The following is a 23681-nucleotide window of genomic DNA, read 5'->3' as shown; positions in this document are numbered from 1 at the left end:
TTTGTGAGTATATACAATAAAATATCCTTCTTGAACCTTGGGATTCTGCACTATTTGTTCGTTTATCTTCTGGCACAGGACTAAGAATGCACCACGGACACGGGAGTGGTTGAGTGGTGCATTGGAATCCAGTGTTCGGGAGAACGAAGAAAAGGCAGGAGAGACCTAGGAGATCCTCAATTTCTAACTGAAGGGAAGGTGGTGAGATTACCTACTGAATGTAATTTTCTAAAGAGGCTACTGGGGCGTGGAATAGCCAAAGTTGAGGCTCCTCAAGCCTCTTCAGCTAACACTGCGCTCACTCGTCTGTGAAGCTGGGTTCAGCAAACTGAAGATGCATTTTTAGGCAGAACGCTTACTCCACGCCACAGTAGCCTCTTTAGAAAATGTGTATATTAGGGGAATTAAAATGTATAAAAGTTCTGGGCCACAAACGAATTAGTCCTAAAATTAGCTATACTACTCTACATTATAGGAATCTGTCACCGGATCTACCTTAATAGGTAGACCTGTGGTGGTAGGTTTTCTTTAATGGATTAAAATTGCCTGCACTAGCGTGTATGATGCTTTAAAACCTACTTTTGTATTGCAAGTTGCGTTTTCTGCAGTTTACTACAAATTTATTTTTAAGAGAGGAGAATATGTTGTGTTGCTTTTAGGAAGCTTCTATTTCCTAAAAAAACCCAAGCACAATAAGCAGCCTGTGGCGTCTTGGCAGGAAGGTAGAAGATGAGATTGGGCTGTGCCAGCAGGTGATCCGTTTACTGTGCTATAATCCACAACGGGGGAATATAGGTCAGGGATATGACAAGCGGATTCAAGTACAAGGACACAAAGCAGGAGACAGAATATATCCTCGGCACATAGGGGTTAATCACTTACAAAGAATGTATGACTTCCTCTGCTTTACACATAAAACACTTTAAGTTATACACAATGCAATAGTTTAATAAATGCTTGTTAACATATAGATTTTTTAAATAAACAATTGAAGGATAAAAGAATAAAATGCGTCTCTTTAGCCAGTAAATTTAGGCGTGGGCCCCGGCGCACTATTTTCTTTTTATTGAAGATGAACAAACAAAAGTAAATTTGTAATGAACTGTAAATCTAGTTTCTTTCACAGATCTCTGGATGCTGCTGCATTTTAAAGTAGAGGATTTCATTAAAAAAGTTTTCATAACCACATATGGTAGACATATATACTTGTCTTCCTGCTTATAAGAAACAAAGCACAACTTAAAAAGGGCGTTGCTGGCCATCTGTCATTCTATTCTCTGTTAAAAAATTATTTTACTCTGCATTTGTATATCAGACAAATCAACTGTGTACAGACCATAGGATAAAGTACATACATATGTATTAAATCTCTCCAGCCATCGTTTAACCCTCATTCCCTCCTTCCATCCATGCATCCTATTCTCTCCTTCCATGCATGCATGCATCCCCTTACCATTTATTCATCTCACAGCCTGTCAGGAACCTTGCTGCTGGCTGACTGGATCTGCTTTAGGTTCAAGAAGGGAGCATACCAGGTCTTACGGAACCGTACTCTGACAACTCTCCGCCATCCAAGAACCTGAACGCTCTTAGCTGTCACAACTTGTCATATATAGGCTGACTTATGCACCAATATTATATTACAGGCACAAATTAGGCAACCAATATAGGTAACGTCTCCTCAGAGTTATAAAATTTGTTAAAACACAAAAGGCTCTTATTAAATGGAAGTTTAATATAAAAAGGACAGTGCATACAATTAAAAAAGGTTATTATACAAAAAGGGTGACAAATTTAAACAGAAAACATACAATGCAAAAAAATAACAGTTTGGTATAATAAAAAGGGATAAAGAAAACAAAACGTCACGCAATGTAATGTATTAAGTTCTAAATCTGGTGCCTGGGGATGCAGAAATGCCTGATCAAACTGTCCACCTGGGACCCCAAGAGAATGACAATTTTTTTGCTCGAGACTTTCATCGAAATAGATTCTAAGATTCAATGACCAGCCCCTCCCCTTGTGATGAAACAGGGAAGCCTGGAATATGGTAAATGCCTTTTATTACTATTAGTTGCAAACCAACCTTGTATTCCTCAGAATCTTTCAGAAACTTGCTTTTAATTCCAGGTTTTCTCTCATAATGTCATACATACTGTGCATGATGATTTTAGTGTTAATAGTTTAAGGGTTATGCAATTACTATCGGTTATAGTGAAGCCACCTCTTTGCTGTTGACATAGTTACTGTAGAAGCCTGTCTGTAATTATTAGGGACATTTGTCAATCTGAAATATGAATTATGCCACATTTTACTTTGATCTATAAATCAAGATGGTGACTTATAGCTTTGACCTTTAGTGAATATTCCATAACCTATAGTTCAACTGGTGAAAGGATGTAGAGAGGCTTTTCTCCCCACCCCATTAATTTTATGCGGGGGTCTGGGTGATCACTGCTGGGGGGTTGATTGTCCCGGCCTATGTTTATATTAGCAGCAGAAGAAAGTCTCTCTCATAATTTAGATCCTATCCCCACTCCTTCCCCTTTGAGATATTGCCATGCTAATCTCCATCGTTTCTTCATGGCGGGACAAGCCATTAGCATTGCCGTGAGTGCTCCCTTTCTTGTGCTAAATGGTGAATTCATATTGCTGTAGTGACAAACACCTCAGCAATTTCCCGTTATCACCTGCAACCTTGTGTAACCAGCTAAGTGGGTTGTGATGAGTCACTACTGCGAATCTGCGCCCATACAGGTTAGCTGTAGCTTTTGAAGCTTGGGCAGTTTTTGCCCATATAGGCTGTCCCCTACTTACAGACCCCTCTGCTTTACTATAGTCCCAGGCTGCAATGATCAGCAGTAAGGTGTTTGTAATGAAGCTTTATTAATAATCCTTAGTCCCATTACAGCAAAAAATTTTGAAACTCAGGTTGTCACTTTGGTCTGGATCTACAAATATACAGTTTCGGCTTGCATACAAATTCAACTTAAGAACAAACCTATGGAACCTATCTTGTATGTAACCCGGGGACTGCCTGTACAATAGCCAAATATATTTTCTCCACTGTGGGATAGGCCACCTCTCTTAGTAGCAGCTGCCTGCTCAGATAAATTATTGGATGTTCCTCACCTGGCTGAGCACTGTACCTAGGCCATACATGCTGGCATCTGTCTGTACCAAAAAGTGAAGAGTGAAGTCAGGGCTTTGCATGACTGGTGAGCTTGCCAGGGCTTCTTTCAATACAGTAAGAGCCCGTGTACTTTCTGTAGTCCAATTGACTATTTGGTGCAGTTTCTTTTTTTGTGACATCTGTTAGCGGTTTCGCAAGGGTACTATAGTTAGGAATGAACGTGCTGAAACCCCATTGTGCCTAAAAAAAGGACATCACCTGCTTTTTGGTTTTGGGAGTGGGACAGGCAACAATGATGTCTACCTTTCGTGGTTCGGGTTTCAGGGTTCCTCCACCCACCCGATGTCCGAGGTACTGTACCTCTGTCATTGCCAACTGGCACATTCCTGGCTTGATTGTCAGACCGGCTGTTTGGATTCGCTGAAGCACCTGTGACAGGTGGGTCAGGTGATCCTCCCATGGTCTGACTAAACGCAGCAATGTCATCCACGTAAGCTGTGGCAAACCCTTCAAACTTCTCCAGTAGCTGAAAAGTGGCAGGTGCATTTTTCATACCAAAGGGCATCACTACATATTCGTAGAATCCGAATGGAGTGATAAAGTTGGACCTCTCCTGAGACTCTTTGAACATGGGGATCTGCCAGTATCCCCTACTCAAGTCCATAATCGCAATGTATTTGGCACTGGCAAGATAATCCAACAACCCATCAATGCGGGGCATCGAGTATGCATCAAACACGGCGATAGCATTCAATTTCCTGTAGTCTCCACAAAAACGGGTCGCCCAAACCTTTTTGGGAATGAGGACTACAGAAGAGGCCCACGCAATTTGTGACTTCTGAAACATCCCCAGGCCTAACATCTCATCCATTTCCCTTTTCATGTCAGCCTGCACTTCTAATGAAACACAATAGGCTGGCTGCCGGAAAGGACGATGACGCTGTCAACATGGTGGACAGTGAGCTGGGCTTGCCCAAGTTTCCTGGTGAAGATGGCTAGTGAAGGGTTAATAATCTCCTACAGCTGGGACTTCTGAGCCCACATAAGCTGTGGGTTGAAGTGGCCATCTTTTAGGGACCCTTTCTTCTTTGCTACTGCTACCAGGTCTTCCTATTCTTCTGGGACACTGCAGACTGGCAGGGCTGATGTATCCTGCTCAACATGCGCCATGATCTTGTTTCCATGAAACACTTTATATTTCTTGTGGACATGATAAATGGCATCACATTGAAAGACTACAATAACCACATAATTTCTCAGATCTCTCTTTAGATACCCTGTATCTGTGATTCTGATGACTGAATATTAGGTCAAACCACAAAAGACTTCTTTAAGTGTCTCAGCAGCTAGTGGCCTGAGGGATTTACAGTAATAACTTATCAGACTTCACCAGAATCATGTAATATTACACGTTCTAATTATTAGCCATTATGACTGCGTAGGCGAGAAAAGGGAAGCTTCCACACACTACAGAGCTTCCCAATAAAAACATCAAGATAGCAACTAGAGTGCAGTTACTAAGCCTTATTGAAACAAAGGATTTCCCAATAGAGCGGTGCAAGGTTTGTATCACCATACAACAAGGGATTAAAATGTGTCAGCATGGAAAATGCAGACCTGCTTAGACATACACATCCAAATGTGTGGGATAGGGAATGCCCAACTCTGCTCATGCAGCTCCCCTTCAGCATAAGGGTGCGGTCACACGTGGTGTTTACACACCGCAACACTGTGACTGCTGTTATGTGGACCAATGTAGCATCTGTAGTCATCTCCATGGACCACATAACTCAATACCTTGTACAGTAGGCTCTTGAATCCTATCCGTCTTCCAATATCTTATTATCTAAGCGAGAATATTCTTGAGATCCCTGTACCAGCCATATTAGATTTGGAAGAGGTTTACCAAAAAGACAGCAGAATAAAAAATATATAGCTCCCTATTTATTATCAGCTGTTTCTGGCTGGGGAGTGAATGACTGTCGTGTTATTCAACAGGATGAGTGATCAGAAGCAAAGAACCTTCCATGCTCCTGATGAGGACTTCCTTATGTCACATATCAGCAGTGCAGAGAACCTGGAGAGATTACACACAGACATACGTGCAAGGTGCACGGCTGCATTTTTATAATCTGCCATTGAAGGATTACTGGCCCTTTACACTGTCCCATGCCTGGGTTATATAAAGATCAGCTCTGATCAACAGTTCAAAGTTCAGACAGAATAGGAAAGAGGAGACGTGGGAGTGCAAGTGCGTCAGCTCCAAAGATAATAAATACAGATTTAACCGCTGAATTTAGTTAATCTATCTCCATTCTGAGGAGCCTGGCATACAACGAACATCAGTTATCACAGCAATCCCTAGGTCACTGGATTGGCTTAACAGGATACTTGTGAATAGTCTCAAAATGAGATTCTTGCTTTGTAAATTAAAGGATTGTTTATTTCATTGGGGAATCTTTAAAAACAAAGCCACTCAATACCTGCAGAACTGAGGTCCCTTTGTCAAGTTGTTAAAACTTGTACCTAAAGTGGCTTGCATGGATTAGCCTCGGTCTTTCCGACTATTCAAAAAAAAAAAAAAAAATTGACAAGTCCTCTGTAACTAGGGCAGTGATGGCGAACCTTTTAGAGGCACTTGGCCTCTAAAAGGTTCGCCATCACTGCCCTAGTTACAGAGGACTTGTCAATTTTTTTTTTTTTTTTTGAATACAACCCAAAACCCCCCCTTATTTATCGCGAGGTGCCAACCAAAAATTAAAGCAGTAACTTATTGCTCCCTGTTCAACAACTTTCAATCATACTGGCCTCCTGAGGACAGAAACACAGTAGAAAGATGGAAAATTTTCATCATTTTAGCTTCTTTCCAGTTTTCCTCCGTACAGAGAGAATCGTAGGGCCTCCAAAGATAATTCGACCCTGTCTAATTCTCCCTCTTCCTACAGACCCAAGTAGCAAAGTCAGTATCAAAATATGACTTAAAGCAGCATCTTTTAAGTTGCTTGGATCTGCAGGAAGATTCTTCGAGTCCTGCCTGGTGTGCTGGGGCGATGGCCCGGGTGCCCACAGAAAGGGCTTTGAGTGCCACCTCTGGCACACGTGCCATAGGTTCGCCACCACTGAACTAGGGGGTGTGACCAGACGGAAAATAGCCCAGAAAATTCAGTCGGTGCACCATGAAGTTCAATACAGGCGGTCCCCTACTTAAGAACACCCGACTTACAGACGACCCCTAGTTACAAACGGACCTCTGGATATTAGTAATTTATTGTACTTTAGCCTTAGGCTACAATAAACAGCTATAACAGTTATCACAGGTGTCTGTAATGAAGCATTATTGTCAATCCTGATTCTTATGACAACCCAACATTTTTAAAATCCAATTGTCACCAATTGAGATTTGAGACCAAAAAAATTCTGGCTGGGGCTACAATTATAAAATATACAGTTCCGACTTACATACAAATTCAACTTAAGAACAAACCTACAGACCCTATCTTGTACGTAACCCGGGGACTGCCTGTACTGTGGTGCAGCAAACTACAACTAATTATCGTGTGGATTTATCGTGTAATGGGAAACCCCGCCCCCACCACCATGGCAGATACTTGTATCTGTCAATCGGGCTGTGCTGGTGGCCAAAACTAGGCCAGTTTGTTTCAATTCCTCACCATTTTCAAAGTTCATTACACAGTTGCATAACTTTACATTTGAACACCAGTAGAACACCTGAAAAGGAAAGAGGCAGTCACACCAGCAGCAAGAAGTAAATAGTTAATATCACAGTCAAAGAGGTGCAACACTCTAAAGACAACTTCTAGTAAATAAGCTGCTATTGTGACCATCACTTAGGGTTGTGTTGAGGTAGGAAACCTTGATGTAAGGAATTGTGCACATTTTACAGATCACTCACCTGGAACCTCTGAACCACCTGCACTGACTCGGTGTCATTTTGATCAGCCTCCAGTATAACATCTGTTAACTTGTGAATGATGACATCAAGTGGACCTTGGTCCTCAATGGGTTTGGCCAGGTCAAGCTGAAAGAAAGAAAATGATAATTATTTTAAAAGTTCTAAATATTATTATTATTATTATTATAAAGCTAGTGAATAGATAAGTTGTATTCTCAGTGGTGTCACTGCTGCTCTCTAGTGATGGATAGACTGAATGCTGAGTGAAGTCACCGCTGCTCTCTAGTGATACATAGGCTGTATTCTCAGTGATGTCACTGCTGCTCTCTAGTGATGGATAGGCTGTATTCTCAGTGATGTCACTGCTGCTCTCTAGTGATGGATAGGCTGCATTCTCAGTGATGAATAGGATGTATTCTGAGTGATGTCACTGCTGCTCTCTAGTGATGGATAGGCTGTACTCTCAGTGATGTCACTGCTGCCTAGTGAATGGATAGGCTGTATTCTCAGTGATGTCACTGCTGCTCTCTAGTGATGGACAGGCTGTATTCTCAGTGATGTCACTGCTGCTCTGTAGTGAATGGATAGGCTGTATTCTCAGTGATGTCACTGCTGCTCTCTAGTGAATGGATAGGCTGTATTCTCAGTGATGGCACTGCTGCTCTCTAGTGAATGGATTGCCATCATAGTAAGGCCATCTTTCTCTTTAGTGCATTAAATATGTTACCTCAGACTTATTTAGAGCAAGAAGCAGTAACATTTATCTACAGTAAAGCTTTACTAATTGAATGGGAACCATATCCTATAAAAATACATTTAAAATCCCCAAGGCAGAATGTGCCTCCAATGCAAATAATTTGTCTTGTTTAGGAAAAATAAAAAATGGCATTTTCCAGTTCTTTTACTTGGCAGGGTATATGCGAGACTACATAGCACCTCCCCGTCCCACCATCAGCGACATGACCCACATTACAATGCCCTTAGTATTTTCTTGTATAACACTGAACCCTGGAAAACCTCTCCAGACTAATAACCAGGATGCCAAGAGGTACAGAGTACTTCCAAAGGACACCCATAACGTGTATTTAGCTGAACCTAATACAAGAGAAACAGCTGTAAACTAATAGTAAACTAAAATGTATTAGGGATTCAATATTACAGGGAGCTGACAGTCTTGGGTGCTGCTCAGGACTAAGCTGAACAAATGTTACTTACCTTCTTCCTTCCTTACAGAGGGGCATGTCTTTTTAACAGCCCTCACAGAAAAGCAATGGCTGGCAGATTGCAGGATAGTCAGTGATAACAGTATGGGGCTTATTTACTAAGGGTCCGCGCGCACGTTCCGACGTTTTTGGGAATTGCACAACTGTGACGCGTATTTAACAGGGGTTTGCGCTGGCATTGTGTCGCACGCGATCGGATTTTGACGCAGCCGCGTTGGCTTTCATGCAACACAATTTAGGGAGCGTGCCGCTGGACAATCTGTCCGATTCGGACTGAGCACAGGATTTAACTTTCAAATTGTGTCGCAAGACAATGTACTTACATGCAGGAAAAAGAAGGTGAACTCTGTCGGACCTGTGCGGGGAAGAGACACATGCAGGATATTGGGCGCACGATCTTAGCGATTTGAGGTAGAGTACATTATCGTTGGACAATGCACTTTCAGTGAACTCCACGGACAGGCAAGTAAATGTGCCCCTATATATATTTCTACAATATACAGAAGTGCATTCACACCGCAAACAACAATATTTAATCCACTAAAATCATTATTGGCTCACTTTTCATCACTCAATTAAATGGAATACAAGGACATTATTTTTTTTTAATTAAAATTAATTGAATTCCTTCTATTGAGACTCAGATCATGATCTCAACCAACAAAATAAATAAGTTCCAAAAGGAGAAGCTTTCCTGGACTCCATTACCCAGAAGGCAATGGGAGGATGACAGATCATTAGACTCCTCTAACATAAAATATGCAGATAAGCTCTAAAGATCAACAAAAAGAACTACAAAAATTCTATTATTCTTGGTTATTCTTGGTGCACACATCCACCCACTCACACATGAGGATTTACTGAGATTCATTTTTTTCAGGTAAACATAAGGAGATAAAAGGTCAGGCTGCAGTCCAACAACTCCAACTCTGTATTGTCTTTCAGTACAACAAGCCCCCCCCCCCCCAAAAAAAAAAAACAAAAAAAAAAACACTGCATTCAGCTTAATGTACATTTGCTATGAGAGCAAGGTCACGTCAGGACTTGTGTTATGCAGTACCCGTCAGCATGTGAGGCAATGGGGGAAGTCAGGACAGGAATTCTAGCATGTTCCTGTTATAAGGCAGTGGTGAAGTGGACCTGCTATGTTACAGGGAGGGCATTTAAAGGGCACCTACCACCACAAATCTACCTTTTAAGGGCTAATCCTCACGTCCCCTCACTTTTTGGGTAACTTTTATTCCACATATATTTAAATTTACTTATGCGGCTACCGGGGCGTGGAGTAGCCGCATACGAGATTACATGAGGCGGCTACTCCACGCCCCGGTACCCACTTTACCCCTCCTACTCACCCATCTTCGGCGCGCAGCTCCGCGTAGCTGCGCGCCCTCGTCCGGCGACCCTGCCGTCTGCGCATGCGCAGAAGAGCAGGCCCGCGCCTGCGCGGTCACTGCTCCGAAACAGGCGCGGGCCGGCTCTTCTGCGCATGCGCAGACGGCAGGGTCGCCGGACGAGGGCGCGCAGCTACGCGGAGCTGCGAGCCGAAGATGGGTGAGTAGGAGGGGTAAAGTGGGTACCGGGGCGTGGAGTAGCCGCCTCATGTAATCTCGTATGCGGCTACTCCACGCCCCGGTAGCCGCATAAGTAAATTTAAATATATGTGGAATAAAAGTTACCCAAAAAGTGAGGGGACGTGAGGATTAGCCCTTAAAAGGGCTATCCTCACGTCCCATTGATGCACCTACCACCCAATCTACCTTTATAGGTAGATTTGTGGTGGTAGGTTTCCTTTAAGAACCTCATTTATATGCTACCAATATGTGAAACAGTCCTGCCTCAAAAACAAAGATATTACAGGCCACACTTCTGAATGTTTCTGACATGACTTCATCCGGTCCCACTAGACCCGGATATAAAGTGTAGCTCCTGGATTCAGTTCCAGCATTTGAGAAGTCATGCCAGGCTGCATTCACATGTTCCGGTTGAATTGCGTTCCTAAACGCAATCTAGCCGAAACGGGGAGGGTCTTTACCCAATCACATATGTGAAACGCGTGTGACTGCAAACAAACATTTACTTAAAGTGTCGGTGTCTGCATTGGCTTTGTTACCGACCTGCTCTCGGAAAGAAGATACATATTTAATATTGTGGAGCTGTGCAGAGACATTTCTGGCGCCGAGACTATTTTCTGTCCCTGGGACCAAAATCTGTCCCGAGCACCAAAAATGTGTCCAACAGTCCCTGCTAGACCAGTTTTCTTTTGGTCTACTTTCCGCCAGTTTACAGCGCCCAAAAAGGGCTGCGACACATTAATTGTGTCTGAGTTTCCACTCCGCCAAAGCCACGCCCCTTTTCGGAGAACAGTCGGAGCAGACGGAAAAAGTCATTTTTTCTGGCGCCGCCAGCTAATAAATAGGTCTGAGAGCAGAACATGTGGTGAGAGCGCCACAAAACTGGCGGAAATGCCATAGTAAATGTCCCCCCTTGTGTTTTGCATCTAACCAATGCAAAAAATGTGGTTCTACTTACAGATTGCATGCGTTACACTTTCAGCAATTCTGTCCAGGAAAAAGTGTTTAAAGAAATCGCTTGAGCTTAAAGAGCTTCAATTTGTCAACAGAAAATGACCTAATAAACCACTGCCTATATGTTTCCAAGTAGCTGCACACCTTCCAGATTGTGTTTCTTTCATCACCCAGTGTGGTGGCATCATCCAGAGAAATCAACTTTGAAGAGAGAGATATAAAATGGTTGTATAGAGTTGCGGAGACTTTAACACTCAAGTCAAGTTCTCTCTTTCTCAGAAAGTCCCCCTCACTGTAATTGATGCTCTTGCATCCAGAGACATCACTAACCTCATCTCCTGAAGTCCGATGCACAATGTCAATCACAGAGGAGGAGGCGTTCAGAGCTCCCCACCTTCACTTCAGTGTTAAACTCTCAGCCTCCTTGACTTTATACAACCAATTTCCATCTCACTTCAAAGTTGATTTTCTGGATGATGTCATCACATTGTACCATGAAAGAAACAAACTAGAAGGTGCTACGGTGTTTCACAATATTTTGTTAGTAGTTTATTAGGCCAATTGCTGATGACAGATTCCCTTTAATATAAGTAAAATGCTAGCGAAACACTATAAAAAGTAAGACATCACATCTAACCAGCATACTGGTACAGATCTGCCATACATATGGGTTACAATGATCTTGTGCCATCAGGCCATTCATCTCATCCACATCAGGAATACAAGTTTTTGGTATCTAAAAGGTCATTACAATTTGTGCAAGTAAACCTTATTGATTGTAGAATTAGTATTGTACAATAAAGTTCTACAATTTTCTAATAGACATTGTAAAAAAATAAACTCTCAGCTGTGAGAAGTCTTAGATCATGGTTTAGTAAACAAGAATGTTACCAATGGAAACAGAGATTAAGCCAGAAAGGTTTATGGAAGGGAGAAAGGTTAAAAAACAAGTTTTTAATTGATTCTCTTCATTCAACAGGTTAACCCACCCTTCCCTCTTGTATTCCTCCTCTTTTACTTTACCCCCCCCCCCCCCAACTTCTTTTCCCCACTCCCCAGCCTCTCTGTCATCCCTCGTCTACTACCTCTTGCCTAATCTCAGGGATATGCTTATGTCACCATTTAATAGTTATTACAATCTTCGATATTATTGTGGGCGCAACATCGCACCTTCTAATGTATATCCCGACTGGAATAAACTTCTTATCCTTTTACTGTCTTAAGTTTTGTTTTTATGAACTGTTAAAATCTTTAATAAAACTTTAATATTAAAAGAAGGTGTTTGGCATAGTCTGTCCTGGGCCAGCAGCCCTCTGTGACATTGTGCAGGCAGGGGATGCCTGACTTCCGCCACTGTTCCGCATAACCCTATAAGGATGATGTCAAATGAGAAAAAACAAAGTGAACAGGATGTGGGAGATTTAGAGAGGTTATTACTAATCCAAAGTGTAAATGTGAACAAATTATTAAGTAGGAAGAGTGAAGTAGCCTGTACATCCTGTTTTCTGAATGTACAATGCAGGGGTTATACCGGGCTTAAGCCACACAATATTCACCTGCTTTTCTCTCTCACAAAGTCAATGTGGGGCAGAGCTTTTGCTTTTCTGAAACTTTGTTAGGGATCAAGAAGCACCCATAAATTACCACTTAGATTATTGAACAAAGTCCACAAGCTTTTAAAATACTTCATTACTACTTTTTCACATCTCAAACCCCTAGTAATAGTTCACCTTACAAGGTCAGTGAAGGATAGAGCCATCAATAAGGAGTAAAACTGATTAGTAGAACCCTAAGAATCTAATTGATTAGTGTACCCCTACACTGACACATTGTACCAAACCCTCAGCTATCTGACAGGGAATAGTTCAACAGGCATGGGTTGTAGTTTTCTTTTTTTTTTTACCAAGAGAATCCCTTTTTCAGTAGCCAACAAGCAGGGATCTTAAAATAGAAAACATTTTAAAGCAAATTACATAAGAAAGGGATTGATAAGGAATCTATAGTTAATGCCTATGAATATCTCATTTGAGGTGTTAGGGGTAGTTTCCACATTAATAAGCTTTCCATAAAGTAAGTGTAGCGGATTTTATGGAGGTGGAAGCGGATGGCTCCATTTCCCTGCAGTGGACAGAAAAGTCAATCCAGCCACTGCTCCTACTGTAGTCATCAGTGGAAGCTTATATCCAATAGAAGGACACTAAGCCAACTGCTTATAGCTAAGTTTTTCATGTTTACCATGGCCAAAAAAGATTATCAGAGCCGGTGGTTGTGCATTTATATTGGTCATACATATAACTTAATGACTACTCCCTTTAAATAAAAAGTGTGATCAAGGATTTTAACTTCGCTCCAGCGCCATGTTCCCAGACATCATCGGATATGAAGTGCTGCTGGCACATCTCCTTGTCCAATTATGTAAGCAACAGTTGCCATGGCCCTTGAATGGAATATAGATCTGTCAGTCATCACTGTAGTCATGGAATTCTATTCATGAACCATGAAGTGCAAGTCGACTCTTCCTCCCAAATAAGGGACTGTTAGAGGGCACAAGACTATGGAAAATTAATTTAAGTAATTGGTAATAAATTTAAAGAGGATCGTTCCTTACATCAATGTTCATTTCAGCAAATTAATGAATTTCCCAAACATAATTATCCTATCTTAAAGAATACATGCCAAAATGTGAAACCAGGGAGGGAAAAAAAACCTTCAATTGTTTGGCCTAGTTTACATCTTCATTACGTCTTCAGATATTTCCTTTACTTATTTTGAGCCAAAAGCAGGTGTGGACACACACATAGGAACTCTTGTGCATTCACATGTGCATTCACATGTTGTGTGTATGCTATACTTGCATTAAAGTACATTGCATTAAAAGCATGTTTACACTGATGTTAACATTGTGTTTATATAAAGGAGTGTGAACAAAATGTAAACACAATGTCACAGTGTAAACGCAAATGGATTGCGTTTACACTGCATTAACAAAGGTGAACGCACCATAGACAGGTAAGGTATGATGGAAAGACTTTCACCTGTTTTTGCTCCAAAAAACTGCATGATATAACTGGGACTTGAGGGCACGGCGTTCACACAGTGCTTGCATCGCATTCAGAAACACTGCAAATGCTCAGCCTGATTGCATATGCGCTTCCAGTGAAACGCATGCCATCAGTAACAAGCACACTGGGGCAGATTTATCAAGCTGTCTGAAAGTCAGAATATTTCTAGTTGCCCATGGTAACCAATCACAGCTCAGCTTTAATTTTACCAGTGCTCATGAATATTTTAAAGGGGAGCTGTGATTGGTTGCCATAGGCAACTAGAAATATTCTGACTTTCAGACAGCTTGATAAATATGCCCCCACTGTGTTTGTTACTGATCACATACATTTCATTAGAAACTAAGACATTCAGGCTGAGCACCACACCCCAGCGCCTGCATTGCATTTCTAAACTCATTGCAAGCGTCACTTGACACCGGACCCTCAAGACCCAGTTCACATTTTCAGGCTTCTGAGGTATACAGCAAGGCAGCTGCGATTACGTCCCAGCCTGCAATCTTTTACCAAAGTGCGCAGGTGTGCCGGCCGAACCCCCCTTCATGCCCACTTGGCTTAAAGGTTGAATACACCAAATAAGTGGCGTATAAGCCCTCATAAACGTCCCCCAATCTCTTCATAAAACTGCTGACTATTGAGATCAGTACAATATATGGTGTTAGAATTACTTACAATGTTTTAATGCCCATGCATACGTACGTATTAAAGCAGCCGTATATATACATGTAGCATACTGCCCCACTTATTTCTATGAGCAATACGGCCATTCATTTTAATAGCAGTATTGTGCACCATACAATACCGTTCCATTTTTTAGAACATGTCCTATTTTCTCATGTATTTCCGTTCCTTATGCCCCATAGAAGTCTATGGGAACATGTGAAATACTGGTGGCATATCGTTATGCACCATTATGCTTCTGTATATACGTGCGGTCAGGGTCGGCGTCAGCACTGGGCATACCTGGACAAGTTCCGGGGCTCACAGCTGTTGAGGAAGCCCACATAAGGTGGTACATAAGGTGGTACATAATTAATCCATGGGGGCTGTATCTATTAAATCCATAGGGTATGAAGGGGGCTTATATAAAACAACCATGGGGATGGCTGTTTGGTATGATAAACTAGGGAATATTTTAGGTAATGAGACTTTTTTAGTTTCCGAATTTTGAATGCTGCCACGTGAGTTCACTGCAAAGGGGCCTACTGCGTCTCTGTTGCCCAGCGGCCTACTGAAACCTGTGGCCGACTCTGCTTACACTATCCAGGGAGACCACAACCAGCACATTCTGTCAGCCATCCATCATGTACCAGACCACTGTATTTTAAAAGGATATAGTGCCATACATGTGCTATATTTATGGCCAAAATACAGCCGTATATATACAGAACAGGAAAAAACATATGTATGCATGCGGCTTGCCACATGAAATTTGTTACTTGTAACAATAAGAGGCCTTACATGGTCGTGAGAGGAGAAGATGATCTTAGCAAGCATCTAATACGGCTGAATTACGGGCAGTGTTCGGTCAAGTATTTAAATATGAGATCAGCCTTTACACTGTGAATTATAGGATTACCGTTCTCAGATCTCCAGAACAGAATACTTCAGCTGGAAAACACAACCATGCAGGAAGGCAGGGGCTCTGCACAAATAATGTCATACACCCAGGACACAAAGCTCCCCCATTGGCGCCATGAATAGTCATGGGGTTTTATGGCATCTGTAGAGTCAAGGTTTCTTGTGCCCAGAAAATTCAGATGAAGGCATAGAACATAGTCCTCATAGCACTGTTCACTGGTTGAGCAAGCTCATGCCCATTGGGAAGATTTCTGAGGGAAAGCTTATTTTTTTCCCCAGCTTTGCAATCCTCTATGCACAGAATGGGAGGATAACTACCAAATCACTGAGACCCCCAACAATCTCAGGAACACCAGTCCTCTAGTACCGCATGTGAATGATTCCTCAATATTCTTGCAAAAGGCCAAATAAGATATCCACTTTTATTTATCCAGCTGTATCATAGGAGTGAAAAATGTATTAGTATTATATTTAGATGGGACCACCTACCACCTGTTCTTATGTGATTTGTTAGTGGAAACATTTCTCAATATCCCCCCCACCCCCACCCCCTAATATACTATATGCTTCTCTGTGCCATCACAATGGTCTAAACCACTTTCGGCACCAAGCTTCCTTTATGATGACATTGCGTTGTTTGTACCACATAGGCTCCTATAACTTACTGCTGGTGATTAGACAGGCTCCTATCACACAGTTATAATCTGATACATCTTAGCAAGTAAAATGGTTTTATCAGTTAAGTGAGAAGAAGCCCAGGTGACACCCTACCATTGCATTATTCATCAACATATTTGTCAGCGAGATCATCACAGGAAGTTGCCAACACATTTGGAAATATCCTGAAAAGCTTCACTTTTCAGTTCTGCAAAAGCCTTTAAAGAAACAGCCTTCTCCATGTGTGGGTAGCTGCGGCTAGCTGTATAAAAGAAGTTAATGTCACACTCCCTAATTTTTATGGAATTGTATATGCCCCTTGAACAACTTCGTGCTTCATTTTGAGAATGTGAGAAAGGATTACTTCTTCAGTAACCTGTAATCGCTTTATATGGCCGTGGGAGGTTGGAACAAAATCTTTTAAAATAAAAGCGGAAATATTTTGGAGATTTATATAGATGAGAGGGTTTCATGAGATTTTATGAGAAATTTGTATTGCAGCTTTTCCTATCATGTAACAATACTTAAGCCAACAACGCATCTACAATATGCATTATTCCAAATATTCTTTATACATCTTTGCATCAATTATCACATATTGCATATTTTTTACTTCTCTTCCACACGGCTCTGGACACATGAGCTGGCTTCTCCTATATCAGCATTGTACAGGAAGAAAGTGCCATTACAGAAAGCAAAGTCTTATGGAAGCAAGGTTATGAGTGCCTTATTGACTGTGACTCAGCTTTTCCAGGAAAAGAGATAACCACTACTCACTGGCATTCTTTGTACTCCTCTCGAGCTGTAAAAAATCTGCATAAAAACAAAGCAGGGTGACCACCAGTATGGGTACCTTTAAAGGGAACCTACCACCACGATTCTACCTATAAAGGAAGAACGGGCGGTAGGTGGATGTATGGGACGTGAGGAATACCCTAATATGTAAATTTTCCAAAACGGCTAACGGGGCATGAAGTAGCAGGACATGAGGCTACACGTCTTTTCTCCTCCTACCCTGACATCATCAGCGGGCAGCTCCTCGTAGCTGCGCTCCCTCGTCCGAGAAGTCGGAGTTCTGCACATGCTCCGGTTTCGGCGCAGTGGCCACTCAGCCGCACAGAATGCCGGCTTCCCAGACGAGGGTGCGCAGCTATGAAGAGCACGGCTACTCCACGCCCCAGTAGCCGCTTAAGAAAATTTACATATTAGGGTACTAAAGTTTTAAAAAGCGGGGACGTGAGGATTAGCTCTACATCCACCTACCACCTGGTAGAATCGTGGTGGTAGGCGATATGTCACCTATTCCCAACAGCTGTTTAACCAGGCACATTGAGAAGGTGTTTGGAAGACCTGGATTATGAACGGTAAAGGTTACCATTCAAGTAGTCCCTTTTTTTTTTTTTTTTAACAACTAAATAAAACATAGGTGCATAGAATTTTCTTCACATTCAATTCTCTTCAACACCCATACCCATTTACTGTATCTGAAGCTCTGCTTCTACATCATGAAGTCAACCCCAAAATTTACCAGTAAGATACCAACATAACAATTAAAACAACAGACAAGGATTGGTTGATCTGTGGACAATACCAGCAAAAAAAAAAAAAAAATGCACCAATAAGAATAAGGATCAAATATAAAACCACTACTACTGTATAGGTTAGTTATCGTATACAGAACTTAAAAATGGCAGGAAAACTGGACCATAGGTTGTAGTAAAGGGTTATGCCATTATATAACTATCATCAAAATCAAGCACGGATAAACCAGGGACACTTACTAATAGATCCAGGCACCGTGACTGTGGTCTTAAATTTGTTTTCCACAGCCTCCTTCCTTCTAAATTAAACTTTTACAATTATGCGAATGAGCCTGAAGGACACTAGTGTTATCAGAGCCCCTACATGCTGTAACTTCAAAGGCTGTTACACTGTGCAGGAGCACTACCCCAGTACTTCTCAAAATATAGCAAAAACATGCTTATTTCATTAACCAAGAAGTAGCATTAACCAACTAAAGTCATTAGCATATTTTTGAAAGTTGACTTTAGAAGTAAGGAGGCTATGGATAACAAATATAGGAACAGTACCACAGTGTCTGGATCTATTAGGAAGTGTTGATGGTATTTTTCCTTTAAGACTGACTTTAACAGGAGGTAGAAGGAAAACTATTAAAAAGGTTAAATAGCAGTATATTATATCGCCTCTGTTCTACAATATATTGGGATAAGCCAAGTCTTGGCTATAAGCCACAGTCAAACCCAGAAAGGCAAACCTGACTATCACAGCTGTGTCCGATCACGTGAGAAAGAAGAGGGTCCCTGCAGAACATCAGCTTAATCACAAGGAGCAACATGACAAACAACATTAAGGTCTAAAGACGTCTCACAATAAACAGGATGAAGGAAGAACCTGTTCCGAGCAGGTTTCATGTTCTTAACGACTTCATATCCATCATGTACAGGCAGGATTTCTAGGAGACATGCACTTAGTATGCCGAGAAAAACAGATATACTGTTCATATTCATAAAGGCAACAAAAAAAGCGCAGGGAATCTCAACACTGCAGGCAGAGATGGTGCAGACGGCTCAAAAGAGGAAATACAGTTCTCGATACAAGAACAATACAATAAATAAACATTGATACATATACAACTCAATCTAATAAAAACAAATAAAAGTTATCACACAAAATTAAATGTACACTGAACCCATCTTGACAGAAGAAAACTTAAAAGGGAACCTGTCACCAGGAGACCCATTTTTAGCACTCCCCCAGTTCCCACAGAGCATAGTACATACACTGCCAAAGTGTTTTTGTATTAAAAATAGGTTTTACAGAAAAAAAGATATGTCATATTGTACATTTCATTAGCATCTGCTGTGTGACTAGGCAGTTGCCAAATGGGAGGGGCTGGAAAGGAGCAGTCCCCCCCCCACCCTTGGGGAACAGCTACTCCATGTGACCTTTTCAAATATATGAAAACACCCATCACTTGGCTTAGCGACGCCCCCTGCTGCTCTACAGCCAATCCCCAGTGTTGGGAGTTATTCACATATGTGAAAAGGTCATATGTTTCCTATATGGGGGGGGGGGGCTGCTCCTTTCCAGCCCCTCCCAACTGGCAACTACCTAGTCACACAGCAGATGCTAATGAAAGGTACAATATAACATATCTTTTTTTCTGTAAAACCTATTTTTTTTTATACAAAAACACTTTGGCAGTGTATGTAGTATGCTCTGTGGGGACTGGGGGAGTGCTAAAAATGAGTCTACTGGTGACCTTTATATATTTTTTTTTTTTGCCAATTTATTAATCAAGAAAAACTGAAATATCACATGGTTATAAATATTTAAACCCTTTGCTCAGTATTGAGTAGAAGCAGCTTTTGAGCTAGGAAAAATGATGCAACAAGTTTTTCATATCTGGATATGGGAATCCTCTGCCATTCTTCCCTGCAGATCCTTTCCATTTCCCTCAGGTTGGATGAACTTTGGTGGAAACCATTTTCAAGTCTTTCCTAAGATGCCCAACTGGCTTTAGGACAGGGCTCTGGCTGGGCCAATCAAGAATGCTCACAGAGTTGTTCTGAAGCCACTGCTTTGTTATTTTAGCTGTGTGCTTAGGGCATTTTTTAGGCCCTGAGTGGGCCCTGCTAGCGCCCTTGGGCCTCGCCCGGATAAGCAAGGTGCTGGTACCGGGCATTACCATAATATAACTACCATCATACTGCTCCCTATGTACAAGAATATATCTACTATAATACTTATGTACAAGAATATAACTACTATCATACTGTTCCCTGTGTACCAGAATATATCTACAGTACAATAATGCTCCTATGTACAAGATATATATTATCATACAGCATTTCACAGATATAGTTCAGATGTAGCAGGGCCGAAATGTGTATCATTATGTGTTATATGCATCTCATGAATCTCATCATCTCTGATCTGTCTTATCTCTGTTTTTCTCTGTGTCAGATACTAGTGAATGTTTAGAAGCTAAATAAAAGTGTAGATAAACCTGTGCCCTGATAATCTAAGCACATTGTTAGCACCCAGCACTGAAGTGTCTTCTTAGAGAGTCTGCACTCAATTATTACACTGACCATCACTGAGTTATAGGAGCTAAAACAGCAATAAAACTGAGTAAAATTGTAAAGTAACGGGGTTAAAAATTAGCTTTATTGTGTAAACATAATTTCTTTCATGGGCAAACCCCTTTAAAAGGTTTAAAAATATAGCTACCGATAGGAAAGCCTGTCTACCACTTGCAAGGAAATAAGTGATCCGGGGAAAAGGGAGGTAGGCACATATCTGTGAGAGTTTAGAAGAGTTAAATGTGTAACAGAGTAAAAGTCTGTCAAACTCTGTCTGTCAGCCTCTGATGGCATCTCATGGATCTCATCTCTCATATGTCTCATCTCTCTTTCTATGTGTCAGTGCGTTAGTACAATGTCAGTAGCCAGATAATAGTGTATATAAACCTGTACCTTGATAATCTAACCACATTTTCAGCTCACAAAACTAGATGGAGCATAATGTGTCTGTTTAGAGAGTACCCGCCCACACCCTGGAATTTTACACTGACCAGCTAAGTGAGTGATAGGAGCTAAAACAGCAATACAATTTAGTAAAATTGTAAAGTAAGGGGTTAAAATGATCTTTATTGTGTTACAATCAGTAGGGGATTAAGATGTGAGAATTTTTTTTCATGGGAAAACCCCTTTAACTTGGTGAAAGAGGAGATATAAATTAAGGTGCAGGGAAGTGGGGGAAGGATCTCCAGCTCTCCCAAGACTTCTCATAAAATCTCCAAATACATTGAGAAAGTGAACAGTTTTGAAATATTTAACATTAAAATAACGGGATATCTGTTTTTCTATCCTTACTTAGGGCCATGCATTTTTTATTTTTTTTTTGGATACTCTGGCACAAAAATAAACAGGTCTTTGGGAATCACAGCACGCCAAGTTTTGTCAGTGTGATCGGTTCCTGACGTCTGTGTGCTTTTTCTGGCTCAGCATTTGAAGCGTCTCACGTTTTCCTGGGGCTCTGGCTTGGAAGCTTCTGCCATTAATATTTCATGTGAAAATAAACCATCTCCGATGTTTCAAGAAAACAGCAGTTCCCTGGCAACGAAAAACGTGAAAATCCCTCCCCGGATCATCTACAGAGAAGACAAGTTTTTAATTCACTAGAATCGCATAGACTAGGCACTAAGTACTAACAAAATCTCTGTGCCCCCAAATAGCTGTAGGAGAAAGGCCACAGTAGGACAAACAGGTCATAGTGGACAGTATATACGTGGCAAGTGAATGGGCTGAATGCTGCCGTTTTATCAATACACTCATTAATGAGGGAACCTGGTAACCTATACTCAGGTCATGCATAACTAACCAAAGTCCGAATATAACCCTTTAACAGGAATGCTGTCATGAGGATTTAGTTCACAAAACACTGCTAAATTGCAAGACAGCGGCAGTATCATAATGATGGTCCTCCACTCTCCACTATTTAAATGATCTGTAACAAGTCATATGGATGGAGAAGACATGATGGTCTGTCCCCTTTTAGTCATAAAGGACTAGTATGTCATCAAAAGGTTACTGTATCAGAAGCTGCCACCCAGCAGTTCACTTGAGAGGAAGTACATGGCCTAGGGGAAAATATTAAAGCCAGGAGAGGCCAGGCCAGTGCGACTCTCCGACCCTATGACACCTTGCAAGTCATCTGAATACAGGGCCCAAGGATCATATTCTGAATAATGCTTCATCTCTGAGAATACAGGACATCACTGTGATTTCATCACTGTCCTGGTTAACAGCTTAGTGGTGGTTTTTGGGCCTCTTGACAGGTTCCCTTTAATGTCTTTATAATCAGGACCTTCACATTAAATGTTTACATTTCATACAGGATACATTCATTGCTTTACAGGATTTTTTTTTCACTGCACAGATTCCAATAATATTCTTTAAAAAGAAAAAAAACACCAAATTAAAAAAGAGAAAACATCCAGCTGTTCATCCAGTTATGTAAAATTGTTCCCAGCCAACAGAAATCATGCAATCTCATGGGATCTCCTCATGTAATAGAACTAATGGATCACTAATCTATGTGCAGGACAATCCCCAGACAGAGTGCTGCATTATAGAACTTCCCTGTCCATCCCAACAATCAATAGTTTGTAATTGAACTGTCCTCCATTGTAGTGGAAACCCCCAGGCCCAGAACTTAGACTTCCAAATATCATTACATGGTTAGAATAGCAACGATAGCAGCACTGCCGATCAGATTACCAATCCTCTGTCCCATATCCTATTCTGTCATTACACAACAGAAACCACTGGGCAATGTATTGTAAGGCCATGTATACAAATCAATTGCTGGCTCTGTTAGGGGGAAGGGGGCTAATAGTAGCATTTTTGAGGAGTATATTTTATTTGAAGAGAAGTATGAAATTCATAGTAAAGCAAATATGTAACATGTTGGCATATATGTTACCAGTTTGCTATTTTATGCAGGGTAACCCTCGTTAGAATCTCCCATGCTTAAATGAAATATTTAAATTAGAAAACCTACACAGCGGCAGAACACCTTAAGAGAATCTGCAGCAATTATAAGAGTGATCTTTTTATGACATATTCGGTGGAGATGTAATAAATAGATGACAGATGCAACTCTATTTCTGGGACAACATTTATCCTGAGAATGTTGGTCTACAGAGCCAATTCCTGCAGCAGGGCTGAACATAATAATAATAGTAATAATAACAATTATTATTATTTATATAGTGCCTACAGATTACGCAGCGCTGCACAAAGCATGCCAAATTGGTCCCTGTCCCCATGGGGCTCACAATCTAAACAGTATGTTTTGGAGGAAACCGGAGGACCCGGAGGAAACCCACACAAACACGAAGAGAACATACAAACTCTTTGCAGATGTTGACCTGGGTGGGAATTGAACCCAGGACCCCAGCGCTGCGAGGTGAAGTGCTACCCACTCAACCACCGTGCCGCCCAATATAGAGTGTGCCGCACATGCACGGCCAGTCTATATTCAACCCTATGGGAACAGCAAGCATATATTCTTGGCTATGTTGTCACTCCTACAGAAATGAATGGAGAAGTGCATTTGGACCTCCGTTCTTGAGATAGGTGCAAGTCCCTGAGGTAGGACCCAAGTCTATTATCTATTTATGACTTATCCACAGAGTACAATGTAGATTTTTCATCCAGATGGGATAGGTATGCTATGACGAGGGGCGTAACAACTGGGTCCGATGTCACGCTCCGCTTCCCCCGCCCGATGAGACTTTCCGCAAACCCCAGCACACCCAGCATGGCCGCCATATATATGTTCCCCATTGGCCGGCAATGGGCCCACTGCGGGGAACAGAGCGGTATGGGAACGCACAGTGCGCGGCCCTTTTTTTTCTTTCCATGGGCCAACCATGCTCGTATTCCACCGGCTTAAACCTGTTTGCCATGGTACTGTTCGTATTTCAAGTTAAAACGCTGCCGACAGGTTTCCTTTATGTACCCAAATAATTTACAATGCTATTTCAGGCGATTA

The 23681-nt window shown here is 41.5% G+C and overlaps 1 protein-coding gene across 6 annotated transcripts in view; it reads right to left on the bottom strand.

The window, feature by feature from the left end:
* Positions 1 to 23681, bottom strand: part of ITPK1 (inositol-tetrakisphosphate 1-kinase) — an 82535-nt gene that overhangs the window by 37606 nt on the left and 21248 nt on the right. For all 6 annotated transcript variants that reach the window (XM_072116517.1, XM_072116520.1, XM_072116518.1 and 3 more), the window contains one exon: positions 7047 to 7172. In XM_072116517.1, coding sequence (XP_071972618.1) covers positions 7047 to 7172 — 126 coding nt within the window. The remainder of the gene's footprint in view (positions 1 to 7046; positions 7173 to 23681) is intronic.

The sequence above is a fragment of the Engystomops pustulosus genome, chromosome 7 (genome assembly GCF_040894005.1).
Source record: "Engystomops pustulosus chromosome 7, aEngPut4.maternal, whole genome shotgun sequence".
In the NCBI taxonomy this organism is placed as follows: domain Eukaryota; kingdom Metazoa; phylum Chordata; class Amphibia; order Anura; family Leptodactylidae; genus Engystomops; species Engystomops pustulosus.
This window is presented reverse-complemented; position numbering and strand designations above follow the sequence as displayed.